Consider the following 22273-nt stretch of genomic DNA (forward strand, 5'->3'; position numbering starts at 1 on the left):
CTGGCTTTGTGTCTGACAACCTTGCCATTCTGGTCTGTCTTGGCCTTGAAGACCCATTTGCTGCCAACCAGTCTCATTCCTGGGACTACCGGTACCAGTTCCCAAGTTTGGTTCCTGTTCAAGGAATCAACTTCAGCCTTCATGGCATTTAGCCAAGGCTCAGCATCTTTAGAGGTCAACTCCTGAACCTCTTTGAAGCTTGAAGGTTCCCATACCTTCTCTGAGCTACTAAGAACAGCAGTTGCTGTCTTAGCAAACTCATCAGCAAATCTCTTTGGAGGTCTGCCCTTCGTCGCTCTTTCAGATCTGCGTACTAGACGCAAGTCTTCTGGACTCATCTCCTCTTTCTTAGGAGAAAAGTGACCAATGGTGAACAGTGGTTCTTCCAGTTCATTGTCAGACGCATCAGATGGTCTGACTGAGGCCTTTGCGCTCTTGTAGTCTGCTGTGTCATCACTGTCACTGACACCAGCAGCAGCGCCGCCCACTGAACTGGAATCCGAACTCTGAACATCATCATCATCCTCAGCTTCCTCAACATTATCTGCTTTCTTCACATCACCTTCATCCTCCTCTGGGTAACTCTGGAAAATTCCCACATTTCCCCCCCACTTAGGATTGTACTCAACACTCTTTGTGAACTTAATGGATTTAGAGTCAGTCATCCATACCCTGTATGCACCTTTTTCATACCCCATGAACAAACCATGTGCCCCACGCTTCCCAAGCTTGTTGCTTTGTGGGGTGTGTACCCACATGTCAGAACCAAAGATTCTCATGGGCTTGATGCAAGGTTTCTTACCAAACATCTTCTCATAGGGAGTACAACCAATAGGTGATGACAATCTGCAATTATAAGTGTAAGCAAAATTCGACAGAGCCTCCCCCCAATCCTTATCAGGGAGATTGGCATCATGCAACAATGTTTTCATTCCTTGCAGCAACGTTTGATTCGCTCGCTCCGCAAGTCCATTCATCCATGGCGATCTAGGCATTGACAAATCATGCTGGATTCCCTTCTCAGTCAGGAATGCTTCAAACTGCTGAGAAGTGAACTCCCCGCCCCGATCAGTAAAGAGACAGCCAATACGTTTACCGTGAACATTTTCCAATCAAGCACAGAATGCCTTGAACTTCGGAAACGCTTGCGATTTCTGCTCGAGCATAAACACATGAATGTACCTGAAAAAAGGGTCAATTAGAACCATGAAGTACCTTGCTCCACCCAAACAGGGCGCAAGTGGACCAACCAGGTCTGCGTGCACTAGCTGGTAGGGTTTGGAAGCCTGCCTGCTAGACTCCTTGCCTTTTGGAGCAACCTTCACCTTGTTCTCTGCACAAGATACACATTTCATGTGAAACTTACAGGGTTTGATGTTCAAACCCTCAACCATCTCTGGCATCTTGGCCAGTGCCTTCCAAGAGAGGTGACAAAACCTTCTGTGTGCATCATGAATGCATCCTGCGTGAAGAACTTTGTTAGTTTGTGCAACACAACAAGAATCAGCATTAGACACAGCAACAGCACCATTGTCATCATAAGTTATACAGGACAAACCATCTATAAACTTTGCATGTAAAATGTCCTCTTTGCCTTTTCTGATGACACAAACGCTCCTCTTGAAGGAAATATCAAAACCACGCCCAGTAAGCTGTGGGACACTGAGCAAGTTGTCTGCAGCGCCTGGAACATAAAGTACATCTTTGATGGTAGTGTGCAAACTTGCCAGTTTCACAGTCCCTTCTCCTGCGATTCGCAACGTCTTTCCGTCAGCCAGGTGGATCTCACCTTCTTGAGGTTTGAAGGAGATAACGAGATGGCGGTCTTTCGATACATGGCGGGTATACCCCGAATCAATAATAAATCTGGCCTTGGCCTTTGGAGCAATCTTTCTGGCAAGCAAAACCTTGTTTTCCACCGGCGTGGGCTTTTGCTGCTTGCCACCCTGCTCCTGGCCATCAAACTTGCCTTTAGCCTTTGGTGAAGCTGTGCCAGCAAACAAAGCCTTGTTTTGCACTGGCGTGGGCTTTTCACCCCCCCCCCCCGCTTCTGGCCATCTGCAGGCATCTGTCTCTGTTTACTTCTAGCATCTGTGAGGATGACCTTGGCTCCCATGAGAAACAGAGCTCTCAGCTGCCGACTCCTTGGCTCCCCCTGGAGGCTGGAATGCTGCCTGGGATGACATCACAGTCAGCTCCCCCTGCAGCTTGCAACCGGTGCCCTCGGCATCCCTGCATTCACTCGCATTCTGGGAAACAGCCAGGACCTCCGATGCAGTCAAACTCTGGGCTTGGATGACTGGCAGATAGGCTATCTTCAAAGCATTCCACATCTGACGTGCAGTCGTGTTGCCAGCTAGCGTGGCAATTTCCTCCAGAGAGACGGACAAGGCTATTACGTCTATGGCCCTCGAATTCTGGGCTCTCCATCTATCTGTCAGAGGAACTGGAGGGGCTTCAGACACAGTATGCCACACTCCAAACTGACGCAGTAAACTCTCACACCACACAGCCCAGGTTTTATAATTGTGCCAATTTAGCTTTGGGCACTCAGCAGCCTCAGAAGCTTGGAAAAACTCCATTCCAGGTTTTTACTTGAGCCGTGAGCCTTTATGCCTTCAAAAACTTCTTATCTCGGCAGCTCATAAATCACGAAGCCTCTGGCGCGGCTCACAGGCCAATTAAGCCAGCCGAACATCAAAAGCTCTTGCCGCGGCAACGAAAAGCCTCACTTTCGCTTTTCCTCCACATACCTCTCAGCAGTCCGTCGCAGTCTTACTCTCCTGTAAGTGCCGTGAATCTGGGCCCAAAACCTGTTGTTGGGATACTGCCAGGGAGATAAAGTCCATCATGGCCCCCAAGCCGGCTGCCGGACGATCCATCGATCTCCCGTAGTCACGCAGTATCAGCAATTAGCGACATGAGCTCCAGAACTAGCCCAACATCTAGAGCCGATGCACACTCTCTATCAGCAGATAATGCACAGCAGAAGTCGCACTCAGGAGAGCATTATTTACAAGTTTTATTCAGCGTTGATCAGAACAAAGAAAAACATGACTGCCTGCTTCAGTGTCTACGACACAGAGAGAGAAATGAAAGCAACAGAAAACATAAACATCCTGTGAACAGGAAATGCGCAGACTCTGTGACTCACAAAGCCTGCTCCCATTTAAGGCGAAACGGAAATATCCTAACAGTACCCCCTATGAAAAGATGTTTGGCAAGAAACCATACATCAAGCACATGAGAATTTTTGGTTCTGACATGTGGGTTCATACACCACAAAGCTCCAAGTTAGGCAAGCGTGGTTTGCATGGTATCTTTCTAGGATATCAGAAAGGTTCTTACAGAGTAATGATGACTGACTCTAAGACAATTAGGCTCACTAGAAGTGTTGAGTACAGTGCCAAGTGGGGGGAGAATGTGGGGATTTTCCAATGTTATCCTGATGACAGTGAAGAGTCTGAGGATAAACAACAGCAAACCCCCACATCCACTGATGAAGGTTCTGAGTCTGAAACTGAATCAGATGATTCAGAGGATTTCAAGAGTGCTACGGCCTCTATGCAACCCTCTGAAGGCTCTGATTGAGAATTGGAGGAATCACTGTTCACTATAGGCCAGTTTTTTCCTAAGAAAGAAGAGGAGAGCGTTGAAGACTTACGTCTGATTCGCAGGTCTGAAAGAGCCACAAAAGGTAAACCTCCAAAGAGATTTGCTGATGAATTTGCTAAAGCAGCAAAAGCTGTAACTGCTGTTAATAGCTCCAAGAAGGTATTTGAACCTTCAAGTTTCCAAGAGATCCAGGCTTTGGACTCGATGGATGCTGAGCCATGGTTAACTGCCATGAAGGCTGAGCTTGATTCCCTAGAGAGGAACAAAACATGGGAGCTAGTTCGAACAGTTCCAGGGATGAAGCTGCTTGACAGCAAATGGGTCTTCAAAGCAAAGACAGACCGAAATGGCAAGATAGTCAGACACAAAGCCAGATTGGTAGCCAGAGGTTTTTCACAGGTACCAGGAGAAGACTTTCACGAGACCTACTCACCCACCGTGAGATATGAGAGCATTAGGCTTATGCTCAAACTTGCTGCAGAAGAGAATCTACACGTTTCTCATCACGATGTGAATACAGCATTTTTGTACGGAACCTTAGGTGAATCACTTTACATGCTTCCACCTGATGGTGTACAGGTAAAATAGGGATTTGTTTGCTCTCTGAAGAAGTCCCTATATGGTCTCAAGCAAAGTGCACGATGCTGGCACTCTAAACTCACTGAAGTGTAGTTTTCTCTAGGTTTTCATCAAGGTAAAGCTGATCCATGTGTATTTGTCAAAGAGGAAGGGGAAAAGAAGCTGTATAAACAGTGGACATAAAAGGGTTTAACAGGCAGAAGAGAAGAGACCGATTGGGTGGGGCCAGAGGGAGAGTGGGGGGGGGGGTAATTTGTGGATATCCCCATGATCACACACCTACACCCTCTTGCGCACTATGGGGGGGGAGTGGGGACCAGTTAAGGGTGGAGAAAGGGGTTAGGGATTTGTAGTAGAGAGTTAAGAACTTAAGCCTGGCAAGGTTGTGTTCAGGAATAGAACAACACAAAACAGAGCAAAGACAAAAGGAAGAGATGGAAAAGAAAGAAAAAGAAAAGAATGGAAGAGGGGGAAAAGGGGGGATTTAGAGTAAAATATAAAGAGGAAATAAAGGAGAGAGAAATAGAGGAGAAAGGGCGGAAATAGTAATAGTAATGATAAGAAATTGCAGTGGTGGTCCAGGTTATAGTATGAGGTGGGTGGGTATCATGGGACTGCCAGAGAATGCCGGGGAGGAGCAGGAACACTCAGAGGGAGGTGGACAGGAAGTGACGGATGGGGAAGGGGGAGAGAGCCAGGAGGCGGAAAGGCTCTCTGATGCTGAAGCAGAGCCCCAGCACTGCACAGGAAGTTCCAGCACCAATGGTGAGGCAGTGCCTGTTTCGTCTGCCAAGGAGAGGAGAGAGTTAAAGAGGAGGGGGGAGAGGCGTCACAGGAAACTTCCTCGCCAGAAGCCGGTGAAGGCCACTCTCAGAATCAGGATTCAGATGCATGATTGTAATGTGCTGCCTGTACATATGTAAAATAAAGAACTGTAAATATCTCTGAGTGAGCAGAGGTGCTTATTGCGAAGAGCATACACAAGCCATCACAGTGGGATACTGTTGAAAGTGGGTGGGCAGATATATGTGTGTTGGTCTGTGATTTTTTAAATTATTTGTTGGGGGGAAGGAGAGAAAAGAAAGGAGAGGGGATGGAGCGGGTAGGAGATTTAAGAGTTAAGCGGGACAGAAAGAGAAAGCAAATAAACAGAAAGAAACAAAACCAAAAAAGAAAGGAAAAAGGAATGAAAAAACGGAAGTTGTTGAGGTGCTGGCACCTGGAAGTAGTATATATGTACCAAGTGATATAAGTAAAAAAGAAAATAAAATAATAAATATGTAGAAAACCCCTTTGAGAGGGAAAGAATAAAATAAATAATGTGTGTGTGTGTGTGTGTGCTCTTTAGAGAGAAAGAGGGGGAAAGAAAAAAAAGGTGGGGAAGGAAGGAAGGAAGAACCACCCCCCCCCCCAGCAAACAAACAAACAGACACACAAAAAAGGGAATTAGATTTTTTATTTATTCTCTTTTTTCTTATTTACTTTTTTAAAAAATGAGAAAAGGAAGAAAAATGAAAAATAAAGAAATAAAATAAAAAAGAACAGAAAGTCAGGGGTGGAGTGGCAATCCCAGGAAGTGGCCTGTGCTGGTTCAGGGCTCTCTTCTGGGCACCGCCATTTTAATTCTTAACAATGAGAAAAATGGGGGGGGGGACCTATTAGTAATAAATATTTTTAAAATAAAGTAAGGGGAATTCAGTTTAAAAATAAAAATACAAAAATAATAGATGGCTTTAGCGGCGGTCCCCCCCCCACACACAAAAAGAAAAAGGGGGCAGAGGTGTTTTCCCAGCCGGGGGGGGGGCGTGCTATGCAGGTTTTTCTCCTGGGGTGTCCTCCATTGCGTGGCCTCCCTCTGGGCCCTGGTCTGCTCTCGGCGCGCTAGCCACCTGGGAGGTAGGCTCGGGTCAGGCCTGGGCTGGGCTTGTCCACGCGTGTCTTCGCGGCCTCCCTGGCCCTCCCGGTGCTCTTCTACCTCTCCTGTCCTTTCCTTTTCCTTCAGTGTCGGCAGCAGCAGTAAGCTGGGGAGGTCGGGGCTCCTTTTTTTCTTTCTTTTTGCGTCGGCTCCGGAGGCCTCCAGGAGTTAAGCTGGGCCGTTGGCCAGGTGGGTTCTCTGTCACCATGGCCAAGGTTGCTGGGGGAGGGGGGCTTGGCGGCTCCCTCTGCTGATGCACTGGACTCTCCCGACTCCTCTTCGGCAGTGGCGGCAGCGGGCCTGGGGACCAGCCAGGCAGTGCAATTGGTGCTAGCTGCCTTCAGGTGCGTCGTGGCGCCCACCATTTTGCCTCCATTGGGTCTTTCCTGAGCGTTTTAAAAGTATTTCTATGTGCACAACACATTAGGTTTAACATCAGTGCAGTTCTTCGGTTCACGGTACTTTTGGTTCTTGCTATTCTGCTTTTTACCTGAAGTTGCCAAATCTTGCCTTCAGAACCTTCTTATTTCTCTGCTTTATGTTATAGGACGCTCATATTGTGTTCGGACACAAAGAATGTTGAATCAGTGTTTAGAATCTCTAGCTCAGAAAGTTCAGAGTGGTGTTGTCATCAACTTTGAGAAATCAGGACCAGACCCACCACAAATTGGGGAAGGTACAGTAAATTGTTTATGGTGATTGTAAACTATTATGTTAACAACTGTACAACTGTATTTAAGGTTTAAAAAGTACTGTATGGCATTGCTAAATCAGTGTAGATTATGTGAATAATATTATATTCTAGCTTTGCCTCTGACAATTAGATTGATTGGATACTGCCCTTCACTTATTTGAACAATTAAACTGGTTCGTTTATTACTCCATAAATTATTCTCCTGGTGGACACTGAAAAACCTGTAACAGTGTCTTCAAGTGTTTTCTTTCTTAGACACAAAACCACTAAACTATCTTTTTCCTGAACACTTTTTTTTGGAAACTTTTTAATCTTCACTGTCCCAAAATACTAGTCAAAACTTTGGTGGTCATTTGCGCAGTTTAGAGAAAATATATCTAAGTAGAAATTGTAAAGCTAACGCTGGGAACCTAATGTAAAAGGTAAAGGTACCCCTGACCATTAGGTCCAGTCGCGGACGAATCTGGGGTTGCGGCGCTCATCTCGCTTTATTGGCTGAGGGAGCCGGCGTACAGCTTCCGGGTCATGTGGCCAGCATGACTAAGCCGCTTCTGGCGAACCAGAGCAGCGCACGGAAACACCATTTACTTTCCCGCCGGAGTGGTACCTATTTATCTACTTGCACTTTGACGTGCTTTCGAACTGCTAGGTTGGCAGGAGCAGGGACCGAGCAACAGGAGCTCACCCCGTCGCGGGGATTCGAACCGCCGACCTTCTGATCGGCAAGTCCTAGGCTCTGTGGTTTAACCCACAGCGCCACCCGCATCCTAATGTACAATGTTACTTAATGTTCTGTTCTTCTTCTTTGGAACTTAGATGGAGTTGTTGATGTCACAAGACCCATCACTTCTTTTGCTTCTCAGCCATGGCACAGCTGTCATAAACTCATCTATGTGAGGCCTAATCCTAAAACGGGAGTTCCTGTTGGCCATTGGCCAATTCCAGAATCCTTTTGGCCTGATCAAAATTCACCAACACTGGTATGAAATAGAGCTTTAGAATTTCTGTGCAGATCCTAGTGGTACAAAAGTGAGCTTAGGTAATATGATGAAAAGTTTGTTGTAACTGGGGAGCAGTTCAAATCACAGTGCATCTCAGGGATCACTGGGTTGGCTCTAATCGAGGACTGCCCTGCTGAGAGCCTGAGGGCCCTGTTCCTGTCTCACTCCACCTGGCCTAGGGCAGGGCCTGACAGGCTCTTAAGAACTATTGTTGTTATTTTCATATCCCTTTAAATTCTTTTTTTTAGTGTTTTAACTGTTTTTAACTGAGTTGTAAGGGCATTTTGTGGGATGTGCCTGGGAGGAGAGGAGCAGGAAAGAGGCAGGGGTAGGCCCAATTTCAGTGGTTCTGGGTAGGAGGAGGTATGGCATGGGAGATGGGACAGGCCGGGTAAGGGGCACGCGGCCCAAGCTGTTAGTGACTACCGTGTGCTAGCCCCTCCTCCAACCTGGGGAACTGGTTGTCATTTCAGCTAGTACTCAGGTCTGCAACTGCTGTTGTTGAATGCCAGGTCGGCTCAGAATAAAATCTCTCTCATCCATGACCTGATTATGGATGAGGAGGCTTATCTGGTATGTATCACTGAAACCTGGGTGGGTGAACAGGGTGGAGTTGGTCTTACCCAGCTGTGCCCACCTGGGTACTCAGTGCAGCAGAATCGAAGGTTGGGGAGGGAAAATTGCTGTGGTCTGTAGAGATTTTCTATCTCCAGGTTCTCTGTCCAGTTTGGGGGGGGGGGATCTAGAGTGTGTGTTCCTGGCATTGGGCAATCGGGACAGATTAGGGCTTCTGCTGGTTTACTGCCCACCTCGCTGCCCAGCAGTCTCCCTGCCTGAGCTAACAGAGTTGGTCTCGGAGGCAGTGTTGAGGACTCCCAGACTGCTGGTTCAGGGAGACTTCAACATCCATGCCGAGGCAGCTGGCTCCGGGGTGGCTCAGGACTTCATGGCCGCCATGACAACCATGGGGCTGTCCCAACATGTCACCAACCCAATGCACATGGCAGGCCACACTCTGGACCTTGTTTTCTAAATGGGGCAGGAAGAGAGTGATTTGAAGACAGGGGACATTGACATCAGTCCCTTGTCATGGTCAGATCACTTCCAGTTGAGATTTAGGGTGTCAGCACCTTTTCCCCTCCGCAGATGCAGGGGATCTACAGGGGTACCTTGGGATGCGAACGGGATCCGTTCCGGATCCCCGTTCGCATCCTGAACGGAACGCAAGAGGCGACAGCGCAACTGCGCGTGCACAGGTCGCGTTTCGCCGCTTCCGCACATGCGCTCAAAATGACGTCACGCGCTCCGTTACTTCCGGGTTGCCACGGAGCGCATCCCGAACACGTTCAACCTGAAGCACATTCAACCCGAGGTATGACTGTATTAGGAAGGTCCTCTCTTGGAGGCTGATGGATCCAGTAGGATCCCAAACCCCTCTGCGGGGTTTTCTGGCTGACATGACTGGTGCTCCTGTCAAAGCCCTGACCGACCTCGGGAAAACACTCGAATGGCTTGGGCCATTGACATGAGCGCCCCTGAGTGCACTCTCCCACCTTGTGGAGCCCGATTGGCCCCCTGTTATACTCCAGAGCTTAGGGCGAGGAAACAAGCTGGGAGACGGCTTGAACACAAGAGGAGGAAGGATCTGAATGAATGCAACCAAACAGTGGTAAGGGCTCATTATTTCTGGGTTGTACGGGGCCTTTTAAAGACTGGCCTAAAGGAGGTGGTAGAATCAATGGTAGCTCTCTGTGACTTGTTTGCATGGCATTTTGAGGACAAAATCGCTTGCATACACCAAGACCTTGACTCTGTTGTTATAACAGATGAATCTCATGAGGTGTCCAGAGTACAGTCTAGTCCTGGTGTATTGCATGAGTTTCAGTTGGTAAGGCTCAAGGATGTGGATAAGGTGCTTGGATTGGTCAGGGCGACCACTTGCGCTCTAGACCCTTGCCTCACTTGGCTGATAAAAACCAGCAGGGAGGGAATGGCTGGTTGGGCCAGGGAGGTGAACGATGCCTCTTTATGAGAGGGGGTGGTCCCTGCTTGTTTGAAGGAGGCACTGGTAAAACCATTCCTTAAGAAACCTTCCCTGGATTCAGAAAACCTAACTAACTACCGGCCAGTTGCTAATTTCCCTTTCCTGGGCAAGGTTCTGGAGTGAGTGGTCGCGGACCAGATCCAGGCACTTTTGGAAGAAACTGATTTTCTGGATCCATTTCAGTCGGGGGTTAGGTTTTGGGACAGAAACTGCTTTGGTCGTCCTGTATGATGACCTCTGTCGAGTGAGAGACAAGGGAAACATGTCCCTGTTAATTGTTCTCAACCTCTTAGTAGATTTCAATACCATTGACCATGGTATCCTTCTGGAGCGACTCTCCGAACTAGGGTTGGGTGGCACCGCTTTGCGATGGTTTCAGTACTACATGAAACCACTGGGTGGGGTTATCCAGAGGTTCGGAGTACATTGTCAGCAGTATGCTGATGACACTCCGCTCTATTTCTCCTTTACATTTGCAGGTGAGGCAGTGGAAGTGCTGGACCAGTGTCTTGCCTTGGTAATGGACTGGATGAGAGCCAACAAACTGAAGCTCAATCCAGATAAGACTGAGGCACTCTTAGTGGGTGGTTCCCTAGACCAGATGGCTGGGAGGTCACCTGCTCTTGATGGGGTTACACTTCCTCTGAAGGAGCAGGTTCGTAGCCTGGGGGTACTCCTGAATCCTCTGCAGTTGTTGAGGCTCAGGTGGCCTCAGTGGCCCGGAGTGCCTTTCATCAGCTTCAGCTGGTGGCCCAGCTACGCCCCTGTCTGGACAGGAATAGCCTAACTACTGTTGTCTATGCTCTGGTAACCTCAAGGTTAGATTACTACAATGCGTCATACCTACGGCTGCCTCAGAAGACAGTTAGGAAACTTCAGCTAGTGTAGAATTCAGTAGGCAGGTTGCTCACTGGAGCAAGATAGTTTGAGCATATTGTACCAATCCTGGTCTGACTGCACTGGGTACCAATTAGTTTCCTGGCCCAATTGAAAGTGCTGGTTTCGACCTATAAAGCCTTAAACGGCTCAGGACCGCCTCTTTCCATATGAACCTACCCGGACCCTGAGATCATCTTCTGAGGCCCTCCTTCATGTGCCACCTCCTCAAGAGGTCCGGAGGGTGGCAACACGAGAATGTGGCCTTATCTACAGTGGCTCCCCATCTGTGGAATGCTCTCCCCAGGGAAGTTCGCCTGGCGCCTTCATTATACATCTTTAGGCGCCAGGCAAAAACGTTCCTTTTTAACCAGGCCTTAGGTTGATCCAATTTACATCCTATGCCCTTTTTAATTTTGTTTTTTTTTGGGGGGGGCTATTGGGTTGTTGTTTTTATTTTTATTAGGTATTTTGTGGTTTTATATATTGATTTTATTCTGTGAACCGCCCTGAGACCCCCAGATGTAAGGCAGTATAAATTCAAATAATCATCATCACCCCCCCCCCCCGGCAACCTCTGTCTCCTGCTATGGGGATCATTATCACAATAATACAAAAGGCATGTGGACATTTCAAACATTTAGAAATAGTGCTAGATAACTAGTGTGTTACCCTATTTTTCTTTGCAACTGTTGAGGCTTATGAAAAATGTTATAATTTAACCTTCTTGAATAGCAGATAAAGTACCTCTGGGGAATAATGTTAAGCAAACTTGTGGCTTTCCTTCTCCTCTAATTGGCTCTAATTCCCTTTCTTCCTTCTAAGCCTCCCCGCACAGCCCATCCAGTGGTGAGGTTCTCCTGCATGGATTGTGAGCCTATGGTAATCGATAAGCTTCCATTTGACAAGTATGAGCTTGAACCATCACCCTTAACGCAGTACATCTTGGAGCGGAAATTACCTCATTCCTGCTGGCAGGTATTTGCTATATACTCAAAGCTAATGCTGGGCAAACTTGCAGGAGAGATCAGTGAAGCGGGTGTTGGATATTAGTGAGTATATTTTCCAACTCACAAAGGTGTACACATTTCCACATGTTTTGCAGACAATCACCGATGCGATACAAGCCCACGGCCCAGGCAGTAAGGTTTATTTCCAGTTTACAACTTAATGGTTCTGTACATCATTAACCCATAAATCAGTCATTAGCATGCTGCTAGGATGGTCCGCTGCTGAAGAAGAGCAGAGAAAGAAAGGAACAAAGCTCAGTTCTTTCTCTCAGTCTCTTATCCAGGCCTAAAAAACATTGCACATGAACATTAACTCATGTTTCTTACCTAGAAGCCACCTGCTTCTAGTTTCCAGAACACAGTGCTGATAAGGATCGACTACTAGTTTCAGTTTTGCATATACCAACAGGGGGGAAAGTAGAGAGAATGCTGAGCTTGGAGATGGCAGAAGCAAGCTAAAATTTTCTCAGCCTTGCACGCAGAAGACCCAAGATTTGAACCTTGGCGTATCCAGGCAAATTTAGCAGAGCTACAAAATAACTTTCTCTTCCTGAGACAGTTTTCAGTCCCAGCCATAAGGTAGCAGCTGCACATGTTTATACGCCATGACTGAAATTGCAGAGTTGTTAAATAACCTGCAGTACTTCAGTGATGATGTGTACTGTCAGGGAACTGCCATTGGAACAGGGGCGGGAAACAGACGGGCAGTTGTGTTACAGGGAGCCTCCGAAAATCTTGCGAAGCAGTTCCTCTTCCAGTGATGAGGAAAGCCCCACCTCCAACTGCAGGGCAGCAGTTGAAGAAGGAGCAAAAAGGGTTTTCGTGTGTGTGTGTGTGTGTGTGTGCTTCTTTGTGGCTGATTAGCTGCTCTCCCTGTGCAAAGGTCAGAGGGGGCAGGGTTTCTGTTGAGGCAGGTGATTAGCTGTGGGAGGAGCTTATCAGAGCTTGCAGGGCAGCAGTTTGATCCATCTTTTAGATTTAGAGGAGCTAGTCTCAAACGTTTGTTGGGGGAGACCTAGGTTTTTTTTGGGGGGGGGGAGTTATTTGTCCTGTCTTCACGCTTTTTATGATGGAGGACCGCTGTAGCCACCCCCAACGACACGTTCTCAAGATGGAGGGGGAGGGAACAGCTGCAGTCGCCTGCGGTTCCTGCGCAATGTTTGCCATCTTGCCAAAGGTTGCAGGCAGCTTTACCTGCAGCAATTGCATGTTGATTGCCCTCTTAAAAGACAAAGTCCAGCAACTGGAGGAACGTGTAGCTACGCTCCAAAGAATTAGAGAGCTGGAGCTCTTCTTGGAAGCAACAGAGCACACCGTCTCCACCAAGGAGGAGACAGGGGACTCCCCTGAGAAGGAGGCTAGTTCACCAACACAGGAGCCAGATATATGGAGACACGTGACTCAGAGAAGTAGGAGGCCCAGGGTTCGCTCTGATTGTTTAGAAATACACAATTGCTTTGAGGTCCTCTCTCCTATCATGGAAGACGAAGAGCAGACTCCATTTGAGGATCTCTCCCTCATTACAGTCGACCAGGTATATGAAGACGAGCAGCAGTCAGTCCTCAGGGAATGTGCAGGTGACCTTGGAACGGACAGCTCACGGAAGAACCCCGACCAAACCTAAGAGGAGGCGTGTAGTGGTGATAGGGGATTCCCTACTGAGGGGAACAGAAGCAGTGATCTGTGGGCCTGACAAGATGTCTTGGGAAGTGTGCTGTCTCCCCGGGGCTAAGATCCAAGATGTAACTGAACGACTGCAAGGAATCATAAAACCCACTGACAAATACCCCTTCCTCTTGGTTCATGTGGGAACCAATGACACTGCAAGCAATAGCCTCCAGAAGATCAAAAGAGACTACGAGGCTCTGGGCAGGAAATTGAAGCAATTAAATGCACAAATTGTCATCTGAACGACGTGGCCCAGGGAGAGAGGGAAAAATAGTGGAAGTGAACAGCTGGCTTCGCAAATGGTGTAAACAGGAATGGTTTGGATTCTTAGATCACGGACTGCAGTTTCTTGAAGATGGACTTCTGGCAAGCGATGGGCTGTACCTCACAACGGTTGGGAGGAATGTTTTTGCCAAAAATCTCAGAAAGCTCATCAGGAGTGCTTTAAACTGACTAATGTGGGGGAGGGAGACAGTGCTCCTGAAGGTAGGAGTCTATCAATTGATGAAGATGATCATCCAAATGTCATAGACCAAATGGAGCAAACAGCACGCAGACCTAGTGGTGGGAGGAAAAAATCCTTAAATAAGAGACACGGGGGGATGATTAATGGACTTCAATGTCTGTACACTAATGCGCAAAGCATGGGAAATAAACAAGATGAGCTTGAGCTCTTGGTACAGCAAACTAAATATGACATAATAGGCATCACTGAAACCTGGTGGGATAAGTCCCACTATTGGAATGTAATAATGGAGGGATACAATCTATTTCAGAGAAACAGACCAGACAAGAAAGGAGGAGGAGTGGCGTTATATGTCAGGGATGTGTATATCTGTGAAGAGATCCAAGATTTAGAACCTCAAAGCCAAAGTGAGAGCATTTGGGTCAAAATTAACGGAGAGAAGAATAACAGTGACCTCATTGTGGGAGTTTACTATAGATCCCCAAGCCAAACGGAGGACATAGATGATGCCTTCCTGGAACAGATGGCCAAGCATGCAAAAGGAAGGGAGATAGTAGTAATGGGGGACTTCAATTACCCGGATATTTGTTGGATGTCAAACTCAGCCAAGAGCATAAGGTCAAACAGATTCCTCACTGGCCTTGCAGACAACTTCATTGTCCAGAAAGTGGGAGAAGCAACAAGAGGAACAGCCATTTTAGATCTGGTCCTAACCAATGTTGATGACCTGGTTAGTGGGGTAGAAGTGGAAGAATCATTAGGCGCGAGTGATCATGCTCTTCTGAAGTTTACTATACAGCGGAAAGGAGCAGCCAAGCATACTAGGACTCAATTTCTTGACTTTAAGAAAGCCGACTTCATAAAACTTAGGGAAGTGCTGGGTGAGATCCCATGGACAGTAATACTAAAAGGAAAGGGAGTTCATGATGGCTGGGAGTTTGTTAAGAGGGAGATAGTAAAAGCACAACTTCAGGCAATAGCAATGAGACGGAAACATGGAAGGTGCCTAAAGAAGCCAGGGTGGCTATCTAAAGAACTTTTAACTGAGTTAAGATTAAAAAATGATGTGTACAAAAAATGGAGAAGGGGGGAACCACCAAAGAGGAATTCAAACAAATAGCCAGCACGTGTAGACACAAAGTCAGAAAAGCTAAAGCACAGAATGAACTCAGACTTGCTAGAGAGGTTAAAAGCAACAAAAAAGGCTTTTGTGGGTATGTTCGTAGCAAAAGGAAGAAGAAAGAAACAGTGGGGTCACTCAGAGGAGAAGATGGTGAAATGCAAACAGGGGACACAGAAAGGGCTGAACTCCTCAATGCCTTCTTTGCCTCAGTCTTCTCCGATAAAGAAAACAATGCCTGACCTGAAGAATTTGAAGCAAATGATTCAGCAAAGGAAACACAGCCCAGAATAAGGAGATAGTACAAGAATACTTGGCTAGTTTAGATGTATTCAAGTCTCCAGGGCCAGATGAACTGCATCCAAGAGTATTAAAAGAACTGGCAGATGTGATCTCAGAACCACTGGCAGTCATCTTTGAGAATTCCTGGAGAACAGGCGAAGTCCCGGCAGACTGGAGGAGGGCAAATGTTGTCCCTATTTTCAAAAAGGGGGAAAAGAGAGGACCCAAATAATTACCGCCCAGTCAGTCTGACATCAATACCAGGGAAGATTCTGGAGCAGATCATTAAGCAAACAGTCTGTGAGCACCTAGAAAGGAATGCTGTGATCACCAATAGTCAGCATGGATTTCTGAAAAATAAGTCTTGTCAGACTAACCTGATCTCGTTTTTTGACAGAATTACAAGCCTGGTAGATGAAGGGAACACAGTGGATGTAGCCTACCTTGATTTCAGCAAGGCATTTGACAAGGTGCCCCATGATATTCTTGTAAAGAAGCTGGTAAAATGCGGTCTTGACTATGCTACCACTCAAGATATCAGCTGTACATAAAGGATTAAGGATAATTTTATTATAAATGGAATGATTTTAGGATACTTGGATTAACTCTGATTAGAAAGCTCTCATGAAACTGCTGTTTCTGTATCTTGTAGTATGCTGAATGGGCCAAACACTAGTAAACTGTCCAGGACTTCTCCCCTGTGCTTTCAAGACAAGGAGGCAAATAATTGGGCAATGTCTCTCTCTCAAAAACATGCACCACTTTTTTTTGTAAAAATGTTCCCGCTGGAGTTCAAAAATGTGGTTTATCTGAAACCCAGTAGCCGCTTGTGTATAATAAACCTTGTCTCTTCCGTTGTCTTTTCTAGGTATTTGTGAGCAGCAGTGGGAAGTACAGTGAACTGAGCCATCCATTTGGGTATTTGAAGGCCAGCACCACTCTAACATGTGTCAATCTCTTTGTGATGCCTTACAACTACCCTGTCCTCCTCCCTCTGCTAGGTGAGTGATGCAGAGCCATTGCAGCGCAACCAACTAGAAAAGGAACTATCTGTCTTGTCTTGTCTGCTGTTTACTTGCCAGCCATTTTCTTAAATGGGTTGGGAGACTGGAGAGTCTAGAGCAGGCTTTCTCTACCATGGGTCCCCAGCTGTTGTTGGACTGCAACTCCCATCATCCCTGACCACTGGTACTGCTAGCTAGGGATGATGGGAGTTGCAATCCAACAACAGCTAGGGACCCAAGGTTGAGAAAGATTGTTACAAACTGCTTCATTGGGAGGAGAGCATTTTTACGCACACCCTCTCTTCTCTGCAGTAGAGGAGGAAAGTCACCTGCTTCCAGTGCATTTTTGATGCTCCTCACCTAGGCTAGATCTACACTGACCTGTTTAACATTATTAGAGCAATATTAGATATATTGTTTTAAAACATCACAGGGCAGACCTGTAAGCGTTTCTTACCTCCAGCAAAATTCTAATTCCCTTCTGCTCTGCAATGCCCTCTGGTGTCACATTATAATAATGCATTATGAACGTTAAAAGTAGAACACCATGTGGCCATATGGTTATTAAAACTATTCCTTAACGTTAAAAACCATGATTGTAGATCCTCCATTCTTTTCCCTCTTTCAGGATGTGGCATGTTTCAGAGAGAGAAACACCCCTCCCACTGTATATAGCTGTCATGATTCACTCTGTCACTGAAGAAGAAAAATCATAAATAAACTGTCTCATCCGGGTCTGAGTGTTACATATAATCGAGTGCAAGAACTATCAGCCACAGTAACAAATGTACTGTGTGGACAATACAGAGAAAATGGTGTGTGCCCACCCAAGCTTTGTCCCTGTTGTTGTTATTTATACCCCACCCATCTTACTTGGTTGCCCCAGCCACTCTGGGTGGCTCCCAACAAAAAAGTAAAACACAATGCAGCATCAGACACTAAAAGCTTCCCTGAACAGTGCTCCCTTCAGATGTCTTTAAAAGTCACATAATTGCTTATCTGTTTGACATCTGATGGGAGGGCGTTCCACAGGGCGGGCCCCACGACTGAGAAGGCCCTCTGCCTGGTTCCCTGTAACCTCACTTCTTGCAGTGAAGGAACCGCCAGAAGGCCCTCAGAGCTGGACCTCACTGTCTGGGCAGAGCGATGGGGGTGGAGACGCTCCTTCAGGTATACAGGACTGAGGCTGTTTAGGGCTTTCAAGGTCAGGACCAACACTTTGAATTGTGTTTGGAAATGTACTGGGAGCCAATGTAGATCCTTTAGGACCAGTGTTATAGGCTCCCAGGGGCGACTCCCAGTCACCAGTCTAGTTTTGGGTCCAGCTTCTATTGGGAATAGTTTGACTGTTGAATAGCTTCTCAAATATCATTTTATTGTTCTTTTTATTTATTACATTACATGGTTCTCCTCCCCATTTCATCCTCACAACAACCCTGTGAGGTAGGTTAGGCTAAGAGATGGTGACTGGCACAAGGTCACCCAGTGAGCTTCATAGCTGAGGGGGAATTCAAACCCTGCTCTCCCAGATCCTAATCCAGCCCTCTAAACATTACACCACACTGGCTCTCAGTATTTAGTGCCATAACTTAAACACACACAGTATCTAAGATTAGCAGAATCCAAGGTGTTTAGGACTTCAGAAGTCTTCAGACTAAGCAGTGCTGGTTCTCTTCATTAAAAGTTGTGATTGTTACTCTGCTAAGATCTAGCCTGACTTGGGGTGTGTAAAAGTTGAATATACAACATAAGGAGGAGAGAGCCCTGTCCTTGGGAGTGTTAGTACTCTCTGGATCTTTAAGGGACAATCCTATGGAGCATGATGCTGGGATACTTGCACTGTTGTGTACATTTGTGACTGGTATTGTTTCTCCTTTGCAGATGATTTATTTAAGGTTCACAAACTTAAGCCAAATTTGAAGTGGCGGCAATCTTTGGATAACTACTTAAAAACCATGCCTCCCTACTACTTGATGGTATGTACCTCTCGTCAGTTTGATGGGTCTTGTGTGTTATGCTGGAAGCAAAACTGTTGAATGTTCACAAGCCAGGATTCAAAAGCTTTGCAACATGGAATGACTTACTCGTCCTTCCTTAAATGCTCTCTTGCAGTTGGTGTTTAGCACAGCTCCAGAACCTATTCTTTTGTTTCTCCTCTCCTGCTTGTTGGAAAGATTGCTTTATTGCTGGCCGGGTTTTGGCACAGAAACTGCTTTGGTCGCTCTGTATGATGACCTCTGTTGAGAGAGAGACAGGGAAAATGTGTCCCTGTTAATTCTCCTCAACCTTACAAAGTGATGGTTTTGACCTATAAAACCTTAAATGGCTCAGGACCGTAATACGTCCAGGGCCACTTCTCCTTATATGAACTGTCCTGGACCCTGCAATCATCATCTGAGACCCTTCTTCATTTCCTCTACAAGAAGTCCAGAGGGTGGCAACACAAGAGTAGGCTTTTTCTGTATTTGCTCCCCGTTTGTGGAATGCACTCCTTTAGGCACCAGGCAAAAACATTCCTCTTCTCCCAGGCCTTTGGCTAATGAAACTATATATATATATATATATATATATATATATATATACACACACATATATATATATATTAAAAATTGTCTAGTAGCACGTTAGAGACCAACTAAGTTTGTTCTTGGTATGAGCTTTTGTGTGCGTGGACACTTCTTCAGATAATAAAATTATCCTTAAACCTTTATGTACAGCTGATATCTTGACACAGTACCACCAGTTAACATATCATGAAAAGGCAGCTGACCTGCATGACATTCTGATTCAAGTATACAAAAGGAGATGTGATTATCTGACTGAACTTTTGTAAAATCACTTTGTTTTATTGACCGGCTTTAGGTATTTGCTATACCATGCTGCTGTGACCCACCCTGTGATTGTTCTATGATAGTCTCTCTCTCTCTCTCTCTCTCTCCCCCAAGAACAAACTTAGTTGGCCTCTAAGGTGCTACTAGACAATTTATTATTATTTTTTTATATATTTCTACTGCATCAGACCAACATGGCTACCTACCTAAATATAGAAAAAAATCTATGGCCTCTAAAGATGTGAGGCAGAGTTATTGTTTGTGTTTGTTGTTATGATACATATTTTTGTGTTTTTCTATATTGCAAACTGCCCAGTGATCCATGGATAAACCACATTTAACAGAAAAACTGGGCTGAGGAGGAAGCTAGATGGCAGAGTGGCAGTGACATAAATCACCTGCATAGCTTGGGCAAGATGCCACAGTATGGACTTGCATCATCCCAGCAGTCAGGGTTTGTAGCATCTGTGTGAAATCAGCTGGTGGTGCCATACTGCATAGTACCATGTGGCTATGTGATCTAATGCCCCCTGTGAACCATCCGAAACCCACCTTCCAACTCTGCCTTAGCTTTATATAGCACTTAATAGTGAGAACCTTTTTTAAAAGACCATTTTTTTAAAAAAAGCAAAGATCTTATATTCTTCTTATTCTTACTTATTTTGTTTTCCTTACAGCCATTAAAGAAAGCACTAAGGATGATGGGAGCTCCAAATCTGATACCAGAAAATTTAGATTGTGGACTTAGTTACAGTGTTATCGCTTACCTTAAAAAACTCAGCCAACAGGTAGTATTGACAAAACCTTTGAAATTAGAAGTGCATTGATAGTGATTTGTGTGTGTGTGTGTTGCTCTGGTTATATAACAACAACAACAACAATTTATTATTTATACCCTGCCCATCTGGCTGGGTTTCCCCAGCCACTCTGGGTGGCTTCCAACAAAGTATTAAAATACAGTGGTCTGTTAAACATTAAAAGCTTCCCTAAACAGGGCTGCCTTCAGATGTCTTCTAAAAATCTCTTTAATATCTGATGGGAGGGTGTTCCACAGCATGGGTGCCACTACCTAGAAGACCCTCTGCCTGGTTCCCTGTAACATGGCTTCCCGCAGTGTGGAACTGCCAGAAGGCCCTCGGCGCTGAACCTCAGTGTCCGGGCTGAACGATGGGGGTGGAGATGCTCCTTCAGGTATACTGGGCCAAGGCCGCTTAGGGCTTTCAAGGTCAGCACCAACACTTTGAATTGTGCTCGGAAACGTAAGTAAATCACTAAAGGAATGTCCTTTTTCCCTGTATTTTAAGATAGGTAAAGATTTGACTGTTTCCGTTTTCAGGTAAGTGGTGGTGGGGCCCTTGGAGGGAATTACACAGGTAGAGGAAGGCAACTATTTAGCTTACCTGGTCCATTGTTGGTCAGAGTTTAGTTGTTTGCTGCCAATGAGCGTTGCAGTCATTTTTGCTAATGATTTGAGATAGTGGCAACTAGTGATGTTAAATTCTCGAGAATATTCTCAGGAATATTCTCAAGAATATTCTCGATTAATGAGAATATTAGAGAATTTTCATTTAAAATAGGAGAATATTCATTTTAATGCACTGAAAATGATATCATTTTAATGCATTGAAAATGATATAATTAGTTAATATACATGTTTACTCATGGGTAAACTTATTCAGATGGCAACCAAAAGCTGTACAGATACTTTTATTCAATGGGGCAATGCAGTGAATTCACATTCTTTGATTTTTTGCACCAAACTTGAAATTGAAAATTGACATGTTAAGGTTTGATACAAGTAAATTCAGTAATAGGCTATCTTGCGCTTCTAAAACTTAATAACTGTTCTGGTGACTTTATGCATACTTATAAAAAAAGAAGCCATTAACATTAAATATATTAACTTTATATGATAAAGATGTCAATCTCTGGTAAATGGCACCTTGTACCATTGAATAGCACTGCAAAAACCAGTTACTGACACTAAATAAAAATATAGAAACGTCAATTGTTTACATCAAGGCCACTTCACATGCTGTTACACATAATTGCATAGGTCTAGGTACTTTCAGTGTATAAAGCATTAAAGCTACTTTCTGTAAAAAAAAATCACACTGTATGGCCAAGGGTATAGAATTGCTAAGAATAAGGTCACACCAAAATAGGAAAAGGCTATTACATATAGTTGAAATACATATGAATTCAAATGTCCATCAAATTAAATGTATAGCATTTTTAAAACTAAAAAAAAAATGTTTTCTGCAGCTCGCATTTCAGAACTGCCAATAGTGAATGACATAATGCCCAGTAGTGTAACTGGATAAAAAAAAATCATTATTCGTTACTTACCCTGGCAAAATCACAGCTTGACTTATTTACTAGATTTTTTAAATGTGGGTTGTAAAACTGGCTCTTACATTAGAATTTACAGTTTGTGGAGAATATTCTCTGGAGTATTTTCTTTTCTTTTTTTTGTTTTTCTTTGAGAAAAACAACAACCCTTAAGGTTTCTTTATTATTATTGCCAATCTTGTAAAGAGTGCCCTCGTTTTAAAATGCCAGCCCCCCTCGTCTTTGTTTGTTTTTTTAAATAATATTTATTAATTTTCCAACCGTTTAAACACAACACAACACTAACACATAAGACTAACAAAACAAGACACAAACCATTTAAAACACAGAACAATTTCAATATCTTATCTTTCATTCCCTTATTTCCACGACCTCCTCACACCTCCCTTTTTGTATTCCACTTCTGTTAATTGTTTCAGCAATTCCTTTCCATCTTCCTCTGTTTTCTATCCTATAATTATCTTAACACATTCTAATCTTATTTTTCACTTTAATACTCTATTTCTAGTTATACTTAATTCCTTATAACATTTCTACTAAAGCCATATAACTTCATTCCAACATTTTTCTAACATTCATTATTTTTACAATATTTCTATACATAGTCTTAAACTTTTTCCAGTTTTCTTCCACCGACTCTTCTCCCTGGTCTCGGATTTCTGCCAGTCGTTTCCGCCAATTCCATATAGTCCATCAACTTCATCTGCCATTCTTCCCGGATAGATAAATCTTGTGTCTTCCAGTTCTTCACAATGAGTATTCTTGCTGCTATTGTTGCATACGTGAAAAAAATTCTATCCTTCTTTAACACCAATT

The 22273-nt window shown here is 44.9% G+C and overlaps 1 protein-coding gene across 6 annotated transcripts in view; it reads left to right on the forward strand.

Annotated features, from left to right (window-relative positions):
• LOC308467731 (integrator complex subunit 6-like) overlaps positions 1-22273 on the forward strand; it is a 144081-nt gene that overhangs the window by 72140 nt on the left and 49668 nt on the right. For 5 of the 6 annotated variants that reach the window (XR_013981273.1, XM_080989420.1, XM_080989419.1 and 2 more), the window contains 6 exons: positions 6657-6785; positions 7620-7783; positions 11550-11702; positions 16139-16271; positions 18156-18250; positions 19783-19893. Coding sequence is in view for 4 of the 6 variants with exons in the window: in XM_080989420.1 (XP_080845546.1) it covers positions 6657-6785; positions 7620-7783; positions 11550-11702; positions 16139-16271; positions 18156-18250; positions 19783-19893 (785 nt within the window). In the remaining 2 variants the exon portion in view is untranslated. Of the gene's footprint in view, positions 1-6656; positions 6786-7619; positions 7784-11549; positions 11703-16138; positions 16272-18155; positions 18251-19782; positions 19894-22273 lie in introns of those variants that run through there. The other variant, XR_013981272.1, reaches the window with a different exon arrangement.

This window comes from Podarcis pityusensis (genome assembly GCF_964106645.2).
Source record: "Podarcis pityusensis genome assembly, chromosome: W".
In the NCBI taxonomy this organism is placed as follows: Eukaryota; Metazoa; Chordata; class Lepidosauria; order Squamata; family Lacertidae; genus Podarcis; species Podarcis pityusensis.